General features: G+C 41.5%; 1 protein-coding gene across 3 annotated transcripts in view; it reads right to left on the bottom strand.

Annotated features, from left to right (window-relative positions):
• Positions 1–20,647, bottom strand: part of fbxl4 (F-box and leucine-rich repeat protein 4) — a 124,803-nt gene that overhangs the window by 20,365 nt on the left and 83,791 nt on the right. The window contains exons 8-9 of one of the 3 annotated variants that reach the window (XM_034175434.1): positions 14,153–14,340; positions 778–813 (exon numbers count right to left, since the gene is read on the bottom strand). In XM_034175434.1, coding sequence (XP_034031325.1) covers positions 803–813; positions 14,153–14,340 — 199 coding nt within the window. In that variant the 3' untranslated portion in view covers positions 778–802. Of the gene's footprint in view, positions 1–777; positions 814–14,152; positions 14,341–20,647 lie in introns of those variants that run through there. The other 2 variants (XM_034175433.1, XM_034175435.1) reach the window with 2 other exon arrangements.

Raw genomic sequence — 20,647 nt, 5'->3', positions numbered from 1 at the left:
TCTCCAAGAAAAAAAAATCAAGACAGAGCAAAAGCAGAAAACAGATCGTGCAGACCTTTGGACCTGCTCTTCAGAGGAAGACTGACATCTACTCTGAAGTGGAATGTCCCAATAAATCTGCCTCTCACTCTCTAAAATGGCAAATCACATCAACAGGTTTGGACTGATTCATGCAGACACACAGATCTGGTTACAGGACCTCATGCAGGCCCTCACAAAACACCCCAAGTGGAGGCAACGTGAATCAGCATTCACACAAAACAAACCTACACATTAACTGAAATGAGCTCAACAATCAGGTCTGAAGGTGCTGCACGCCACCACATCCACCACATTACAGAACCGCCCTGGATCCTGGAGGGCAAGCACCCAGGCAGACAAAAAAAAACAACTTCTACTAAATAATCAGCAGCCTACACTGTGCAACGCATTGGCATCAGAGAGGCCAAGGCTGCCTACAAGGAAAAGATAGAGGATCACTTCACTGTAAATGACCCTAGAAGGATGTGGCAGGGAATAAATCATATAACCAACTACAGAAGCAGCAACCCAGGAAATACTAGGTCTGACGCCTCACTGGCAGAGGAGCTGAACCACTTCTTTGCCTGCTTCAAAGCAGACAGACCAGCAGCAACTCCACACCCACCACCCTCCAGCACTAGCACGCTAACACTTCAGGAACACAAAGTGAGACGTGTGCTAAAGGCGGTGAACCCCAGGAAGGCGGGCGGCCCCCATGGTGTACCTGGAAAGGTACTCAAAGCGTGTGCTGACCAACTGGCTGGAGTTTTCACCTGCATCTTCAACCTGTCCCTGTCACAGGCCATCATTCCACCCTCCCTCAAATCTTCCACCATCATCCCAGTCCCAAAGAAGTCAGCAGTGGAGAACATAAATGACTACAGGCCTGTGGCACTTACGCCTGTTGTCATGAAGTGCTTTGAAAGACTGGTCTCTCAGCACATCAGAGCCTGTCTGCCTCCCACTCTGGACCCCCACCAGTTTGCCTACAGAGCAAACCGCTCCACAGAGGACGCTATCACCACAGCGCTCCACACAGCACTGAGCCACCTGGAGCACCAGGGGAGCTATGTGAGGATACGCTTCCTGGACTTCAGCTCAGCCTTCAACCACATCATCCCAGAGATCCTGGTCCAGAAACTGACACATCTGGGCATCTCCACCCCCATCTGGCAGTGGATCAAGGACTTCCTCACAAACCGCCCACAGTCCGTGAAACTTGGCCCCCAACTTTCCTCCACCATCACACTCAGCACCGGTTCCCCTCAAGGCTGTGTACTGAGCCCCCTCCTGTTCACCCTTTACACGTACGACTGCTCTCCGACCCATCCCACAAACACCATCATAAAGTTTGCGGATGATACCACCGTGATTGGGCTCATCTCAGGGGGGGATGAGACCGACTACAGAGACGAGGTCAATCAACTGACAGCGTGGTGTTCAGCTAACAACCTGCCGCTGAACACCACAAAAACAAAAGAAATAATCCTGGACTTCAGGAAGGACAGGGCTGACCCAGCCCCGCTCTACATTCAAGGGGACTGTGTGGAAAGGGTCAGCTCCATCAGGTTCCTGGGAGTGCAGCTCTCTGACAGCCTCTCCTGGACTGCCAACACCACAGTGGTGGTGAAGAAAGACCAGCAGTTACTCCACTTCCTGAGGTGCTCAGGAGAAACAATCTGGAGGAGAAGCTGCCGGTGTTGTTCTACAGAGCCACCATCGAGAGCATCCTGACATACTGCATCACAGCGTGGTACGGGGGGTGCTCAGCAGCAGACAGGAGAGCGCTGCAGAGGGTGATCAAAACGGCCCAGGGGAGCACTGGCTGCTCTTCGCCCAGTCTGGAGGACATTACCAGCTCTCGCTCCCTCAGCAGAGCTGCCAGCATCAGCAAAGACACATCCCACCCCAGCAACCACCTGTTTGACCTATGACCCTCCGGCCGATGGTATAGATAAATCAAAACTAGGAAAAACAGACTCAGGGACAGCTTTCTGCCCAGAGCGATCACTGCACTGAACAATAATAAATCACTCTAATCCGCACCTTCAAGTTTCTTGTGCAATATCTGTAAACCATGTGCAATATGATTCCACAGTTGTATATAATTCTCGTTTTACATTACTTAGTCCACATTTTATTTTATTTTACCTTATGTTTATATTAGTTGTACATATACTCTACTTTTTATATTGGCTAAAAATCACTCGCACCACGGAAAGCACCTTTTTGGAGTTGAACTCAAATCTCGTAATGCAAATTACAATGACAATAAAGGGATTCTGATTCTGATTCTAAAGGAAACAAATGAATGACATAAGTAGACAAACAGGACAAGTGCACGTTTCATGGAAACCACCTGCTGGATAAATCCAACGGCAACAGACGATAAGTGAAAATTAGTGAAACACACGAGCTGTTTGACACAAAGTCATTCAAATTCATTCTGTCATACATAAACATATGATTTTGTCTGACCTTGACGTTTGATCAATTCTGTCAAAAACGGAAACATTTCATCCTCAGCTCACGCTTCCATTTTTGAGCCATACTGACCGTTCTGACTTTGCCCACTCAAGACCATGCAAGGTCAAAGATCATGTGACCAATAAAAAGGTGATAAATGAGTTCATATATAATCAAAGTGGTATCTTTGACCTATACCTCAAAATAACCATTCCAAACATCCCCTGTATAGAAAAGCACTGGACCAAATCTTTGACCTTGTCCTGTGACAATGATATTTAATAGATTTTTTTTTCAAAATTTCAATTTCAATTTATTTTCATTTATATACCACCAAATCACAAAAAAGTTGCCTCAAGTCGCTTCACACAAGTAAGGTCTAACCTTACCAACCCCGAGAGCAAGAACACAGGCAACAGTGGTAAGAAAAAACTCCCTCTGATGATTTGAGGAAGAAACCTCAAGCAGACCAGCCTCAAAGGGGTGACCCTCTGCTTGGGCCAAGATACAGACACAATTTACAATACAAATATACAAGAAATTTTGGGAGTCCATGCCGGTGCACAGGACAGGAGGTCTGCAGAAGAAGACAGGAAATGCTGTTGGTGCACAGGACAGAAGGGTTCATCAACAGACACCACACCCATCTCTGTGGACATAAAAAAAAAAAAAAAAAAAATGAGGTGGGTTTCATAGACAATTGGCAAAGCTTCCGGGGAAAACCTGGTCTTGTTAGGAGAGACGGCATCCATCCCACTTTGGATGGAGCAGCTCTCATCTCTAGAAATCTGGCCAATTTTATTAAACCCTCCAAACCGTGACTATCCAGGGTTGGGACCAGGAAGCAGAGTTTTAGTCTTACACACCTCTCTGCAGCTTCTCTCCCCCTGCCATCCCCTCATTACCCCATCCCCGTAGAGACGGTGCCTGCTCCCAGACCACCAATAACCAGTAAAAATCTATTTAAGCATAAAAATTCAAAAAGAAAAAATAATATAGCACCTTCAACTGCACCACAGACTAAAACAGTTAAATGTGGTCTATTAAACATTAGGTCTCTCTCTTCTAAGTCCCTGTTGGTAAATGATATAATAATTGATCAACATATTGATTTATTCTGCCTTACAGAAACCTGGTTACAGCAGGATGAATATGTTAGTTTAAATGAGTCAACACCCCCGAGCCACACTAACTGTCAGAATGCTCAAAGCACAGGCCGAGGCGGAGGATTAGCAGCAATCTTCCACTCCAGCTTATTAATTAATCAAAAACCCAGACAGACCTTTAATTCATTTGAAAGCTTGACTCTTAGTCTTGTCCATCCAAATTGGAAGACCCAAAAACCAGTTTTATTTGTTATTATCTATCGTCCACCTGGTCGTTACTGTGAGTTTCTCTGTGAATTTTCAGACCTTTTGTCTGACTTAGTGCTTAGCTCAGATAAGATAATTATAGTGGGCGATTTTAACATCCACACAGATGCTGAGAATGACAGCCTCAACACTGCATTTAATCTATTATTAGACTCAATTTGCTTCACTCAAAATGTAAATGAGTCCACCCACCGCTTTAACCATACTTTAGATCTTGTTCTGACTTATGGTATGGAAATTGAAGACTTAACAGTATTCCCTGAAAACCCCCTTCTGTCTGATCATTTCTTAATAACATTTACATTTACTTTAATGGACTACCCAGCAGTGGGGAATAAGTTTCATTACAGTAGAAGTCTTTCAGAAAGCGCTGTAACTAGGTTTAAGGATATGATTCCTTCTTTGTTATGTGCTCCAATGCCATATACCAACACAGTGCAGAGTAGCTACCTAAACTCTGTGAGACAGATTATCTCATCAATAGTTTTACATCCTCATTGAGCACAACTTTGGATGCTGTAGCTCCTCTGAAAAAGAGAGCCTTAAATCAGAAGTGCCTGACTCCGTGGTATAACTCACAAACTCGCAGCTTAAAGCAGATAACCCGTAAATTGGAGAGGAAATGGCGTCTCACTAATTTAGAAGATCTTCACTTAGCCTGGAAAAAGAGTCTGTTGCTCTATAAAAAAAGCCCTCCATAAAGCTAGGACATCTTACTACTCATCACTAATTGAAGAAAATAAGAACAACCCCAGGTTTCTTTTCAGCACTGTAGCCAGGCTGACAGAGTCAGAGCTCTATTGAGCCGAGTATTCCATTAACTTTAACTAGTAATGACTTCATGACTTTCTTTGCTAATAAAATTTTAACTATTAGAGAAAAAATTACTCATAACCATCCCAAAGACATATCGTTATCTTTGGCTGCTTTCAGTAATGCTGGTATTTGGTTAGACTCTTTCTCTCCGATTGTTCTGTCTGAGTTATTTTCATTAGTTACTTCCTCCAAACCATCAACATGTTTATTAGACCCCATTCCTACCAGGCTGCTCAAGGAAGCCCTACCATTATTTAATGCTTCGATCTTAAATATGATCAATCTATCTTTGTTAGTTGGCTATGTACCACAGGCTTTTAAGGTGGCAGTAATTAAACCATTACTTAAAAAGCCATCACTTGACCCAGCTATCTTAGCTAATTATAGGCCAATCTCCAACCTTCCTTTTCTCTCAAAAATTCTTGAAAGGGTAGTTGTAAAACAGCTAACTGATCATCTGCAGAGGAATGGTCTATTTGAAGAGTTTCAGTCAGGTTTTAGAATTCATCATAGTACAGAAACAGCATTAGTGAAGGTTACAAATGATCTTCTTATGGCCTCAGACAGTGGACTCATCTCTGTGCTTGTTCTGTTAGACCTCAGTGCTGCTTTTGATACTGTTGACCATAAAATTTTATTACAGAGATTAGAGCATGCCATAGGTATTAAAGGCACTGCGCTGCAGTGGTTTGAATCATATTTATCTAATAGATTACAATTTGTTCATGTAAATGGGGAATCTTCTTCACAGACTAAGGTTAATTATGGAGTTCCACAAGGTTCTGTGCTAGGACCAATTTTATTCACTTTATACATGCTTCCCTTAGGCAGTATTATTAGAAAGCATAGCTTAAATTTTCATTGTTACGCAGATGATACCCAGCTTTATCTATCCATGAAGCAGGGAGGACACACACTGATAAGTTAAACTGCAGGAATGTCATACAGACATAAAGACATGGATGACCTCTAATTTCCTGCTTTTAAATTCAGATAAAACTGAAGTTATTGTACTTGGCCCCACAAATCTTAGAAACATGGTGTCTAACCAGATCCTTACTCTGGATGGCATTACCCTGACCTCTAGTAATACTGTGAGAAATCTTCGAGTCATTTTTGATCAGGATATGTCATTCAATGCGCATATTAAGAAAATATGTAGGACTGATTTTTGCATTTGCGCAATATCTCTAAAATTAGAATGGTCTTGTCTCAGAGTGATGCTGAAAAACTAATTCATGCATTTATTTCCTCTAGGCTGGACTATTGTAATTCATTGTTATCAGGTTGCCCTAAAAGTTCCCTGAAAAGCCTTCAGTTAATTCAAAATGCTGCAGCTAGAGTACTGACGGGGACTAGAAGGAGAGAGCATATCTCACCCATATTGGCCTCTCTTCATTGGCTTCCTGTTAATTCCAGAATAGAATTTAAAATTCTTCTTCTTACTTATAAGGTTTTGAATAATCGGGTCCCATCTTATCTTAGGGACCTCATAGTACCATATCACCCCAATAGAGTGCTTCGCTCTCAGACTGCAGGCTTACTTGTAGTTCCTAGGGTTTGTAAGAGTAGAATGGGAGGCAGAGCCTTCAGCTTTCAGGCTCCTCTCCTGTGAAACCAGCTCCCAATTCAGATCAGGGAGACAGACACCCTCTCTACTTTTAAGATTAAGCTTAAAACTTTCCTTTTTGAAAAAGTCTTATAGTTAGGGCTGCATCGGGTGACCCTGAACTATCCCTTAGTTATGCTGCTATAGACTTAGACTGCTGGGGGGTTCCCATGATGCACTGAGTGTTTCTTTCTCTTTTTGCTCTGTATGCACCACTCTGCATTTAATCATTAGTGATTGATCTCTGCTCTCTTCCACAGCATGTCTTTTTCCTGGTTCTCTCCCTCAGCCCCAACCAGTCCCAGCAGAAGACTGCCCTTCCCTGAGCCTGGTTCTGCTGGAGGTTTCTTCCTGTTAAAAGGGAGTTTTTCCTTCCCACTGTCACCAAGTGCTTGCTCATAGGGGGTCGTTTTGACCGTTGGGGTTTTTCTGTAATTATTGTATGGCTTTTGCCTTACAATATAAAGCGCCTTGGGACAACTGTTTGTTGTGATTTGGCGCTATATAAATAAAATTGATTTGATTTGATTTTGATCTCTGGATGGAGCTGCACCTTAAACAGAGAAAAAAAAAACAGAATCAGGCATCAGAAAGACAAGAAATACAGTATAATTTATCAGCATTAAACAACAAGAAAAACAGAAGAAATACTAAAGTGATCGCCGGCCACTAGCCCTAAACTTCACTAAAACTTTAGATAAAAATGAAACCGCAGCATGCTCCATTTAATAATAAAATGAATTAAAAGAGTAAAAAGCATAGTAACATACTAACTCAGTATGCTAGCCATACGAAAGGGAAAATAAGTGCGTCTTAAGTCTGGACTTGAAAGTCTCCACAGAATCTGATTCTTTTATTGACGCAGGGAGATCATTCCACAGAACAGGGGCACGATTAGAGAAAGTTCTATGACCTGCAGTCTTCTTATTCACCCTAGGGACATAAAGTAGTCCTGCACCCTGAGAACGCAAAGCCCGGGCTGGTACGTAGGGCTTAATTAGGTCAGCTAAGTAAGGAGGTGTCAGTCCGTGAACAATTTCATAGGCTCGTAACAGAACCTTAAAATCTGATCTCACTGGGACAGGAAGCCAGTGAAGAGACGCCAAAATGGGTGTAATGTGGTCGAACCTTCTGCTTCATGTCAAAAGTCTGGCTGGAGACCCCAGCCAATCTAGAAGAGATAAACGCATGGATCAGGGTCTCAGAATCAGCCATAGACAGGATGGGACGAATCTTCACTATATTTCGCAGGCGGAAGAAAGCAGTCCTCGTAATATTCCTAATGTGGAGGTCAAAGGACAACATAAGATCAAAAATGACCCCAAGGTTCCTCACTCTGTCAGTGTGATGTATGACACATGAGCCTATGCTAAGCGTTAGCTGGTCAAATTGATGCCGATGTCTTACTGGACCAAGAACCATCATTTCAGTTGCATCAGAGTTTAAAAGTAGGATCTTTCTAGACATCCAACTTCTCACTGATGCAAGACAATCTTCTAAGGATTTTATGTGGATGAGATTACCAGCAGTTATCGGCATGTATAACTGAGTATCATCAGCACAGCAGTAAAAGGTAATCCCAAAATGCTGCAATATGTGCCCAAGGGGTGCTATATAAAGGGACAAAAGCAGGGGGCCTAGGACAAACCCCTGTAGAACCCCAAATTTCATGTCACTAAGGTTAGAGGTAGTGTTAGTGTGCAAAACACAGTGAGAACAACTGGTCAGGTATGACGTCAGCCATGCAAGGGCACTCCCAGTAATCCCAAAATGATTTTCCAGCCTATCAAGTAGAATATGATGATCCACGGTATCAAATGCAGCACTGAGATCTAACAGCACCAGAATTGTAGTGGTGTCTGAATCAATCCAATCCATCCATCCAAAGATTAATAATTTCCAGCACAGTTGGCCCAAGAGTGGGCCACAGGTCCTTAAACAGTTTTGTTGGTATAAGATCAAATAAACAGGCTGTGCTTTTTGTTGACATTACGAGTTTCATCAGCATGCCTAGTGAGATACTATCAAATTCTGTAAACCTAGGTAATACCTCAGTAATGGTGCCCACCTCAATAGTGGCTGGGTTAAGGCATGCTGGGATATGTTTAACCTAATGTCTTCTATTTTCTTCTCAAAGTAATCCAGGAAATCTTGTGCTGTAAAAGGAGAGCGAACTACAGGTGGTTGTCCATGAATAAGTATTACCATGCTGTCAAAGAAGAATTTAGAGTTATACTTGTTTTTGATAATCAAATCAGAGTAATAGGTCCGGTTTGCACTAGTTGACAAGTTAGAGATGAACGCACCAAATTCATCAATCAATCAATCAATCAACTTTTTTCTTATATAGCGCCAAATCACAACAAACAGTTGCCCCAAGGCGCTCTATATTGTAAGGCAAGGCCATACAATAATTATGAAAAACCCCAACGGTCAAAACGACCCCCTATGAGCAAGCACTTGGCTACAGTGGGAAGGAAAAACTCCCTTTTAACAGGAAGAAACCTCCAGCAGAACCAGGCTCAGGGAGGGGCAGTCTTCTGCTGAGACTGGTTGGGGCTGAGGGAAAGAACCAGGAAAAAGACATGCTGTGAAGGGGGGCAGAGATCGATCACTAATGATTAAATGCAGAGTGATGCATACGGAGCAAAAAGAGAAAGAAACAGTGCATCATGGGAACCCCCCCACAGTCTACGTCTAAAGCAGCATAACCAAGGGATGGTCCAGGGTCACCTGATCCAGCCCTAACTATAAGCCTTAGCGAAAAGGAAAGTTTTAAGCCTAATCTTAAAAGTAGAGAGGGTATCTGTCTCCCTGATCTGAACTGGGAGCTGGTTCCACAGGAGAGGAGCCTGAAAGCTGAAGGCTCTGCCTCCCATTCTACTCTTACAAACCCTAGGAACTACAAGTAAGCCTGCAGTCTGAGAGCGAAGCGCTCTAATGGGGTAATATGGTACTACGAGGTCCCTAAGATAAGATGGGACCTGATTATTCAAAACCTTATAAGTAAGAAGAAGAATTTTAAATTCTATTCTAGAATTAACAGGAAGCCAATGAAGAGAGGCCAACACGGGTGAGATATGCTCTCTCCTGCTAGTCCCCGTCAGTACTCTAGCTGCAGCATTCTGAACCAACTGAAGGCTTTTTAGGGAACTTTTAGGACAACCTGATAATAATGAATTACAATAGTCCAGCCTAGAGGAAATAAATGCATGAATTAATTTTTCAGCATCACTCTGAGACAAGACCTTTCTGATTTTAGAGATATTGCGTAAATGCAAAAAGGCAGTCCTACATATTTGTTTAATATGCGCTTTGAATGACATATCCTGATCAAAAATGACTCCAAGATTTCTCACAGTATTACTAGAGATCAGGGAAATGCCATCCAGAGTAACGATCTGGTTAGACACCATGCTTCTAAGATTTGTGGGGCCAAGTACAATAACTTCAGTTTTATCTGAGTTTAAAAGCAGGAAATTAGAGGTCATCCATGTCTTTATGTCTGTAAGACAATCCTGCAGTTTAGCTAATTGGTGTGTGTCCTCTGGCTTCATGGATAGATAAAGCTGGGTATCATCTGCGTAACAATGAAAATTTAAGCAATACCGTCTAATAATACTGCCTAAGGGAAGCATGTATAAAGTGAATAAAATTGGTCCTAGCACAGAACCTTGTGGAACTCCATAATTAACTTTAGTCTGTGAAGAAGATTCCCCATTTACATGAACAAACTGTAATCTATTAGACAAATATGATTCAAACCACCGCAGCGCAGTGCCTTTAATACCTATGACATGCTCTAATCTCTGTAATAAAATTTTATGGTCAACAGTATCAAAAGCAGCACTGAGGTCCAACAGAACAAGCACAGAGATAAGTCCACTGTCCGAAGCCATAAGAAGATCATTTGTAACCTTCACTAATGCTGTTTCTGTACTATGATGAATTCTAAAACCTGACTGAAACTCTTCAAATAGACCATTCCTCTGCAGGTGATCAGTTAGCTGTTTTACAACTACCCTCTCAAGAATCTTTGAGAGAAAAGGAAGGTTGGAGATTGGCCTATAATTAGCTAAGATAGCTGGGTCAAGTGATGGCTTTTTAAGTAATGGTTTAATTACTGCCATCTTAAAGGCCTGTGGTACATAACCAACTAACAAAGATAGATTGATCATATTTAAGATTGAAGCATTAAATAATGGTAGGACTTCCTTGAGCAGCCTGGCAGGAATGGGGTCTAATAAACATGTTGATGGTTTGGATGAAGTAACTAATGAAAATAACTCAGACAGAACAATCGGAGAGAAAGAGTCTAACCAAATACCGGCATCACTGAAAGCAGCCAAAGATAACGATACATCTTTGGGATGGTTATGAGTAATTTTTTCTCTAATAGTCAAAATTTTGTTAGCAAAGAAAGTCATGAAGTCATTACTAGTTAAAGTTAATGGAATACTCAGCTCAATAGAGCTCTGACTCTTTGTCAGCCTGGCTACAGTGCTGAAAAGAAACCTGGGGTTGTTCTTATTTTCTTCAATTAGTGATGAGTAGAAAGATGTCCTAGCTTTACGGAGGGCTTTTTTATAGAGCAACAAACTCTTTTTCCAGGCTAAGTGAAGATCTTCTAAATTAGTGAGACGCCATTTCCTCTCCAACTTACGGGTTATCTGCTTTAAGCTACGAGTTTGTGAGTTATACCACGGAGTCAGACACTTCTGATTTAAAGCTCTCTTTTTCAGAGGAGCTACAGCATCCAAGGTTGTCTTCAATGAGGATGTAAAACTATTGACGAGATACTCTAACTCCCTTACAGAGTTTAGGTAGCTACTCTGCTCTGTGTTGGTATATGACATTAGAGAACATAAAGAAGGAATCATATCCTTAAACCTAGTTACAGCGCTTTCTGAAAGACTTCTAGTGTAATGAAACTTATTCCCCACTGCAGGGTAGTCCATCAGGGTAAATGTAAATGTTATTAAAAAATGATCAGACAGAAGGGAGTTTTCAGGGAATACTGTTAAGTCTTCTATTTCCATACCATAAGTCAGAACAAGATCTAAGATATGATTAAAGTGGTGGGTGGACTCATTTACTTTTTGAGCAAAGCCAATACAGTCTAACAATAGATTAAATGCAGTGTTGAGGCTGTCATTCTCAGCATCTGTGTGGATGTTAAAATCGCCCACTATAATTATCTTATCTGAGCTAAGCACTAAGTCAGACAAAAGGTCTGAAAATTCACAGAGAAACTCACAGTAACGACCAGGTGGACGATAGATAATAACAAATAAAACTGGTTTTTGGGACTTCCAATTTGGATGGACAAGACTAAGAGACAAGCTTTCAAATGAATTAAAGCTCTGTCTAGGTTTTTGATTAATTAATAAGCTGGAATGGAAGATTGCTGCTAATCCTCCGCCTCGGCCCGTGCTACGAGCATTCTGACAGTTAGTGTGACTCGGGGGTGTTGACTCATTTAAACTAACATATTCATCCTGCTGTAACCAGGTTTCTGTTAGGCAGAATAAATCAATACATTGATCAATTATTATATCATTTACCAACAGGGACTTAGAAGAGAGAGACCTAATGTTTAATAGACCACATTTAACTGTTTTAGTCTGTGGTGCAATTGAAGGTGCTATATTATTTTTTCTTTTTGAATTTTTATGCTTAAATAGATTTTTGCTGGTTATTGGTGGCCTGGGAGCAGGCACCGTCTCTACGGGGATGGGGTAATGAGGGGACGGCAGGGGGAGAGAAGCTGCAGAGAGGTGTATAAGACCACAGCTCTGCCTCCTGGTCCCAACGCTGGACAGTCACAGTTTGGAGGATCCAAGAAAATTGGCCAGATTTCTAGAAATGAGAGCTGCTCCATCCAAAGTGGGATGGATGCCATCTCTCCTAACAAGACCAGGTTTTCCCCAGAAGCTTTGCCAATTATCAATGAAGCCCACCTCATTTTTTGGACACCACTCAGACAGCCAGCAATTTAAGGAGAACATGCGGCTAAACATGTCACTCCCGGTCTGATTGGGGAGGGGCCCAGAGAAAACAACAGAGTCCGACATTGTTTTTGCAAAGTTACACACCGATTTAATGTTAATTTTAGTGACCTCCGATTGGCGTAACCGGGTGTCATTACTACCGACGTGAATTACAATCTTACCAAATTTACGCTTAGCCTTAGCCAGCAATTTCAAATGTCCTTCGATGTCGCCTGCTCTGGCTCCCGGAAGACAATTGACAATGGTTGCTGGTGTCGCTAACTTCACATTTCTCAAAACAGAGTCGCCAATAACCAGAGTTTGATCCTCGGCGAGTGTATCGTCGAGTGGGGAAAAACGGTTAGAGATGTGAACGGGTTGACGGTGTACACGGGGCTTCTGTTTAGGGCTACACTTCCTCCTCACAGTCACCCAGTCAGCCTGCTTTCCCGACTGCCCGGGATCTGCCAGGGGGGAACTAACGGCGGCTAAGCTACCTTGGTCCGCACCGACTACAGGGGCCTGGCTAGCTGTAGAATTTTCCACGGTGCGGAGCCGAGTCTCCAATTCGCCCAACCTGGCCTCCAAAGCTACGAATAAGCTACACTTATTACAAGTACCGTTACTGCTAAAGGAGGCCGAGGAATAACTAAACATTTCACACCCAGAGCAGAAAAGTACGGGAGAGACAGGAGAAGCCGCCATGCTAAATCGGCTAAGAGCTAGTAGCTACGCAACCTAGCGGATTCCTAAAAACACACAAAGTGAATAATGTGTAAATAATTTAGAGGTGATTCAGCAGAAGGAGTGCCTTAATTAAGGCACCAAACAGGCCATGAAGCAGCACAGGTAACGCACAACAACAGCGAACGCACGACAACGGTGCTAAAATAAAATAAAAATCGACTAAACACGCTGTGGAGCAGCACAGGTAACGCACGACAACAGTGCTAAAAAAAAAAAAAAATAAAAAAAAAATAAAAACGAAAGCGTTAGCAAGCTAGTTAGCTTGCCAACGCTGATGAAAGTTAGCTGATAAAAGTGCTCCGTCGCGATGTTTCGACCGTTAGAGGTCTTCCTTAGGCGTTGGAGCACAGTAAAAAAGTAAAAAAAAGTAAAAAGGTAAAAAAGTAAAAAAGTCTTGAAAAAGACTGTTAGTTCAAAGTCCAAAGCAGCAGGTAGCAGTCTCTGTGTAAACAGTCCCAACAGAGAACCAAAATTCTGATGCAATCTCACTCCGAAGACAGGAAGTACCTCAAAATTCATCTAAGAATTCAGAATATGGGCCAGGAGGCCTATATATAGTGACAAAGTAATACGGCTGATTTTTATTCTTCTGACCTTGGCAATACGTAGCATCGTGGGCAGAGCGGAGAATCAGATGTTCAAACGAGTTATATTTGTGACCCCCAACAGCTAATAAACTAAAGCTAGATTTATAAATAAGAGCAACACCCTCACCTTGCTTCACATCATGAGGGACGTCACAAAATGTGTACGTCAGTGGGCAGGCCTCATTTAAGGGGAGGGCAGCTGTAGGTTTAAGCCAGGTTTCACATAACCAAATCATATCTCACTGATGATCAATAATTAGATCATTAATCAACAATGATTTTGAGGATAGTGATCTTATATTAATGAGACCCAGACTAAGGACCTCAGTGGGGTTGACAGTTGGACTGTTTGGGTTTAGGGGTGGTTCCAGAGTAGCATATATAAGATACCTGGAAAAAGGTTTAGTTTTGAGACATTCCACATGTGTTGCAGGTAGCAGACACATAATATTTGATCAAAATTAAATCATTTTGTCTTCAGCTGATCCTCAATCATTAGGTAAACATCAGCCATGGTGTGTACTGTGTACACTCGGGCCTTACCCAGGATGTCAAGGTGCTGCAGCGAGGGGCAGCTGTTGGCAAGCTCCTCGATGTCAGAGTCGCACACGGTGCGGTTAGCCGTGAGGAAGAGTTTTCGCAGACGCGGTAGGCTGCGGGCAAGGTTCTGGAAACATCCGGAGCTGCTCTGCAGTGTGGGACACCAGCCCAGTTCCAACTCCTCCAGCATTCTAAGAAACCAAAGAGGAAGCCTGAGGTTACCGCTCATGCAAGAGTCTCAAAATTATTCACACATTCAACAGAAAAACATGAGAGCAGCAGGATTATCTTCATTACATACAGAATGAATTAAAGTCTTGGGCCTTTATTTTAAATCACCACTATTTCATCTAAATTCAGTCATTTTCTGCATCTGTCAATCATGTTTTTATTGGCATTTACAAACAACTTAAACACAGTGGTGGGCACACTTCCGATAATCCGATAACAGATAATTATCAAAGATAACGTTTTCAGCATTGGATTATCTTTTTAGATAACTTTAAAAACCATTATCGGACCAATTATCTTCCGATTAAGTTTTGTCCGATAACTTTTAAACCGATAAACAAAATAAACAAAGCTGAACAGCGACAAGCATTTTTAAAAATAGTTCAGCACCCACCTGTTAAAAATTCTGTAATAGACGCACCTTTGCAAACAGAAGAGAACTGCTTATATAAAAAACATCTCAATCTTCTGCAGACAAAGGAAGAACAGCCCCAAAAAGAAAAAGAAAAAAATTTTTTCCTTTAACACCATACCAATATGCTCGCAATATGACCCAAGTCATCCAGAGGCATACATTTTTAACTTATGGTTCAAATTTTAACCAAACTAATTTTGGACAAGTTATGTAAAATTACTGTCATATCTGAAGTTTCATCAAGTAAAAATATCAGACATATGTTTTAGTTTTAAAGTAATGTGCTAATTTTTAAGGTTTTGTGAGCACATGCTCTGCCCCGCAGTGCATTTTGGGTAGGATGATGTAATCTCAGTACGTCACGACAGGACAAATGCATTTCAGACACTCTGTTCAGGCTCCACGGACAACAGCATTAAACTCTAGTGCCTAAAACTCTCTTGAATATATTCTGTGCGTTTATAGACGTTGATTTTTTAAATTGCATTTGTTAAATTCCACGCATTTTAAATATGAGCAGACAGGGATTATCTAGAATTTGTTTTGAAAGCCTCTACTGCCATCTAGCATACTCTACTGGCCTCTACTGGCCAGTAGTGTTCATGGCAGTGTCTGGCGACCAGTAGATGGCAGTGTTCTATTTATATTGACCCTGGTTATGTCAGATGATTGTCAATGCATAATAATAATAATAATAATAATAATAACATTATTACAAGACAGCTCTGCAGTGTTTGCACAGTTACAGTGTGAACGGTTGGATGCTGCTTGTAGCTTTCAGCAGCAGGATAACCTCACGACGGCCGACCACAATAATATATCAAACAGGTTTGATTCTCATTCGACCATACGATCAGCGATCAGGAGGTGGTCGTCAGATGTTGACCGCAGCTTGATACTCCATGAACACTACACGATGCAGGACGCACGATTAACCTGAAACTTGGTCCAAAAAATTCCTCCATGAAAAATCATCTCGCACACTGTAAAGCACATTTTACAACATCAAATGAATGTTGTAAAGAGAGAATGTGGAGAGAATGTGCGCAAACATGCACACATTCTCTCCACATGCAAAAAAGTTTGTGATGACACTTCCAGGGCTCTGTAAAAATGCCTGTTTTTACAAAATAAAAAAATGGAATATTTTACAAAAGCACATTTAAACACCAACACACAGACGTCACATTAACGTGTTGGTTTACATAATGACTGACTGAACCAATCAGTGTTTAGGAGAGGCACCTTAGTAAATAAAAGCTACCAGCAGGGACAGACTGTTGAAAGAATAAAGTGTGGTCTTATTGTTTGGGTTTGTTGTTATTTTTAATATTATTAGAAGCTATTAAATTTGTTTTACTAGTACTTGTAAATGTGCAAGAGAAAATATTGGAATTTATCTGTTATCGGTTATCTGTAACTTCCGATACATTTTTGGGTGGTTTATTGTTTTATCTTTATCGAAGATAACTTTTCAGTTATCTGATTATCTGTTATCCAAGTTAATTTTTTGGTTATCTGTGCCCACCACTGCTTAAACATAAGAGTGGCCTTTTATTGTGGGCAGTCTAAGGCACACCTGTGCACTAATCATGGTGTCTAATCAGCATCTTGATATGGCACACCTGTGAGGTGGGATGGATTATCTCAGCAAAGGAGAAGTGCTCACTAACACAGATTTAGACTGGTTTGTGAACAGTATTTGAGGGAAATGGTGATATTGTGTATGTGGAAAAAGTTTTAGATCTTTGAGTTCATCTAATACAAAATGGGAGCAAAACCAAAAGTGTTGCGTTTATATTTTTGTTGAGTGTATATATATATATATATATATACAGTGAGGAAAAAAAGTATTTGAACACCCTGCAGTTTTGCAAGTTCTCCCACTTAGAAATCATGGAGGGGTCTGAAATTTTCATCTTAGGTGCATGTCCACTGTGAGACATAATCTAAAAAATAAAATAAAATAAAAAAATAAATGGAAATCACAATGTATGATTTTTTAATAATTTATTTATTTGTATGTTAGTGCTGCAAATAAGTATTTGAACACCTGTGAAAATCAATGTTAATATTTGGTACAGTAGCCTTTGTTTGCAATTACAGAGGTCAAACATTTCCTGTAGTTTTTCACCAGGTTTTCACACACTGCAGCAGGGATTTTGCTCCACTTCTCCGTACAGATCTTCTCTAGATCTTTCAGGTTTGGAGTTTCAGCTCCCTCCAAAGATTTTCTATTGAGTTCAGGTCTGGAGACTGGCCAGGCCACTCCAGGACCTTGAAATGCTTCTTACAGAGCCCCTCTTTAGTTGCCCTGGCTGTGTGTTTGGGGTCATTGTCATGCTGGAAGACCCAGCCATGACCCATCTTCAATGCTCTTACTGAGGGAAGGAGGTTGTTTGCCAAAATCTCACAGTACATCCATCCTCCCTTCAATACGGTGCAGTCGTCCTGTCCCATCTGCAGAAGAGCACCCCCAGAGTATGATGTTTCCACCCCCATGCTTCACGGTTGGGATGGTTTTCTTGGGGTTGTTCTCATCCTCTAAACATGGTAAGTGGAGTTGATTCCAAAAAGCTCTATTGTGGTCTCATCTGACCACATGACCTTCTCCCATGCCTCCTCTGGATCATCCAGATGGTCACTGGTGAACTTCAAACGGGCCTGGACATGTGCTGGCTTGAGCAGGAGGACCTTGCTGCCCTGCAGGATTTTAAACCATGACAGCATCATGTGTTACTAATGTAATCTTTGTGACTGTGGTCCCAGCTCTCTTCAGGTCATTGACCAGGTCCTCCTGTGTAGTTCTGAGCTTTCTCAGAATCATCCTTACCCCACAAAGTGAGATCTTGCATGGAATCCCAGACCGAGGGAGATTGACAGTCATCTTGTGTTTCTTCCACTTTCTAATAAATAATCATAACAGTTGTTGTCTTCTACCAGGATGCTTGCCTGTTGTCCTGTAGTCCATCCCAGCCTGGTGCAGGTCTACAGTTTTGTCTGTGGTGTCCTTAGACAGCTCTTTGGTCTTGGCTATGGTGGACAGGTTGGAGTGTGATTGACTGAGTGTGTGAACAGGTGTCTTTTATACAGGTAACAAGTTCAAACAGGTGCAATTAATACAGGTAAAGAGTGCAGAATAAGAGGGCTTCTTAAAGAAAAATTAACAGGTCTGTGAGAGACAGAATTCTTGCTGGTTGGTAGGTGGTCAAATACTTATTTGCTGCAGTAACATACAAATAAACTATTAAAAAAATCATACATTGTGATTCCTGGATTTTTTTTTTTTAGATTATGTCTCTCACAGTGGACATGCACCTAAAATGAAAATTTCAGACCCCTCCATGATTTCTAAGTGGGAGAACTTGCAAAACCGCAGGGTGTTCAAATACTTATCTTCCTCACTGTGTGTGTGTATATATATATATATATATATATATATATATATATATATATATATATATATATATATATACACACACACACACACACACACACACACACACACACACACACATACAGATCACAGCTGAATATCCAGTCACTTCTGTAGTTGGTGTGTTGGGCCAAGACCCAAGTACCCAATCTTACTATATGACATGGATCACTCCGGCATGACAGGAGCAACACGGGTGAGTGCACGCACCTTGATGGAAAGGGATCCAGAATGCAGAGCCCCAGGGGAAACGAGGAGAACATCAGAAACAGAAAAATGGCCCCCTAAGATCAGATGCTACAAGAAAGCCTCATGCAGCTGAGGACAGATGGTGATAAGGAACAGGAGGAGGGGATATTTTTTTAAAGCTTTACTTAACCAGGTTTGTCCTATTGAGTTCGAGACCTCTTTTGCAAGGGACACCTGGACTAGGACTGAAACAATTAGTGTTTAACGTTGTAGTACATATGCCGGGTCTGTGTGTGGCACTGTAACATCCCCAGAGAAAACAGAAAAAGACTAGAGCATGCGCATAAGCCGTGTAAGAGCTAATCAATTTAACACCAGAAGATACAGCTTTCCAACGTGACACACGGAGTAAAATAAAGCCTTTTAAGACAAAGAGGGTCCACACTGATCATCTGAAATAGACTAACTGCACATTTAATGCGAAGCAGTGTGTTTGTGTATTTTTAAAAAACACACGGTTTGGTGCGCTGGCTACTCTCTGCTCTATGTGCACTTTAAGTCAATCAAGTTTATTCAAAAACCGCCTTTATTTGGATTTGATCAGTTTTCATTGACAGGGTGCAGAGTGGATTTATCAGTGTGGCTTTTGTGGAAAAGCTGCACTTCGGAGCCCAGTTTTTCACAGGCTGTGCTCACGTTCACGTGCAGCCTGACTGACTGAGGATTACACTGACCACCTGCACTTACGATCTGGGAAAGAAAGATGTAAAAAAACTAAATAATTACCCAAATCAAATCAATTTTTTTATATAGCGCCAAATCACAACAAACAGTTGCCCCAAGGCGCTTTATATTGTAAGGCAAGGCCATAAAATAATTATGGAAAAAACCCCAACGGTCAAAACGACCCCCTGTGAGCAAGCACTTGGCTACAGTGGGAAGGAAAAACTCCCTTTTAACAGGAAGAAACCTCCAGCAGAACCAGGCTCAGGGAGGGGCAGTCTTCTGCTGGGACTGGTTGGGGCTGAGGGAGAGAACCAGGAAAAAGACATGCTGTGGAGGGGAGCAGAGATCGATCACTAATGATTAAATGCAGAGTGGTGCATAGAGAGCAAAAAGAGAAAGAAACACTCAGTGCATCATGGGAACCCCCTAGCAGTCTAAGTCTATAGCAGCATAACTAAGGGATGGTTCAGGGTCACCTGATCCAGCCCTAACTATAAGCTTTAGCAAAAAGGAAAGTTTTAAGCCTAATCTTAAAAGTAGAGAGGGTGTCTGTCTCCCTGATCTGAATTGGGAGCTGGTTCCACAGGAGAGGACCCTGAAAGCTGAAGGCTCTGCCTCCCATTCTACTCTTACAAACCCTAGGAACTACAAGTAAGCCTGCAGTCTGAGAGCGAAGCGCTCTATTGGGGTGATATGGTACTATGAGGTCCCTAAGATAAGATGGGACCTGATTATTCAAAACCTTATAAGTAAGAAGAAGAATTTTAAATTCTATTCTAGAATTAACAGGAAGCCAATGAAGAGAGGCCAATATGGGTGAGATATGCTCTCTCCTTCTAGTCCCCGTTAGTACTCTAGCTGCAGCATTTTGAATTAACTGAAGGCTTTTCAGGGAACTTTTAGTACAACCTGATAATAATGAATTACAATAGTCCAGCCTAGAGGAAATAAATGCATGAATTTTTTTTCAGCATCACTCTGAGACAAGACCTTTCTAATTTTAGAGATATTGCGTAAATGCAAAAAAGCAGTCCTACATATTTGTTTAATATGCGCATTGAATGACATATCCTGATCAAAAATGACTCCAAGATTTCTCACAGTATTACTAGAGGTCAGGGTAATGCCATCCAGAGTAAGGATCTGGTTAGACACCATGTTTCTAAGATTTGTGGGGCCAAGTACAATAACTTCAGTTTTATCTGAGTTTAAAAGCAGGAAATTAGAGGTCATCCATGTCTTTATGTCTGTAAGACAATCCTGCAGTTTAGCTAATTGGAGTGTGTCCTCTGGCTTCATGGATAGATAAAGCTGGGTATCATCTGCGTAACAATGAAAATTTAAGCAATACCGTCTAATAATACTGCCTAAGGGAAACATGTATAAAGTGAATAAAATTGGTCCTAGCACAGAACCTTGTGGAACTCCATAATTAACCTTAGTCTGTGAAGAAGATTCCCCATTTACATGAACAAATTGTAATCTATTAGATAAATATGAT

This window comes from Thalassophryne amazonica, chromosome 7, assembly GCF_902500255.1.
Source record: "Thalassophryne amazonica chromosome 7, fThaAma1.1, whole genome shotgun sequence".
NCBI lineage: Eukaryota > Metazoa > Chordata > Actinopteri > Batrachoidiformes > Batrachoididae > Thalassophryne > Thalassophryne amazonica.
Note: the sequence above shows the minus strand (reverse complement) of the source record. Positions and strands in the feature narration are given on the sequence as shown.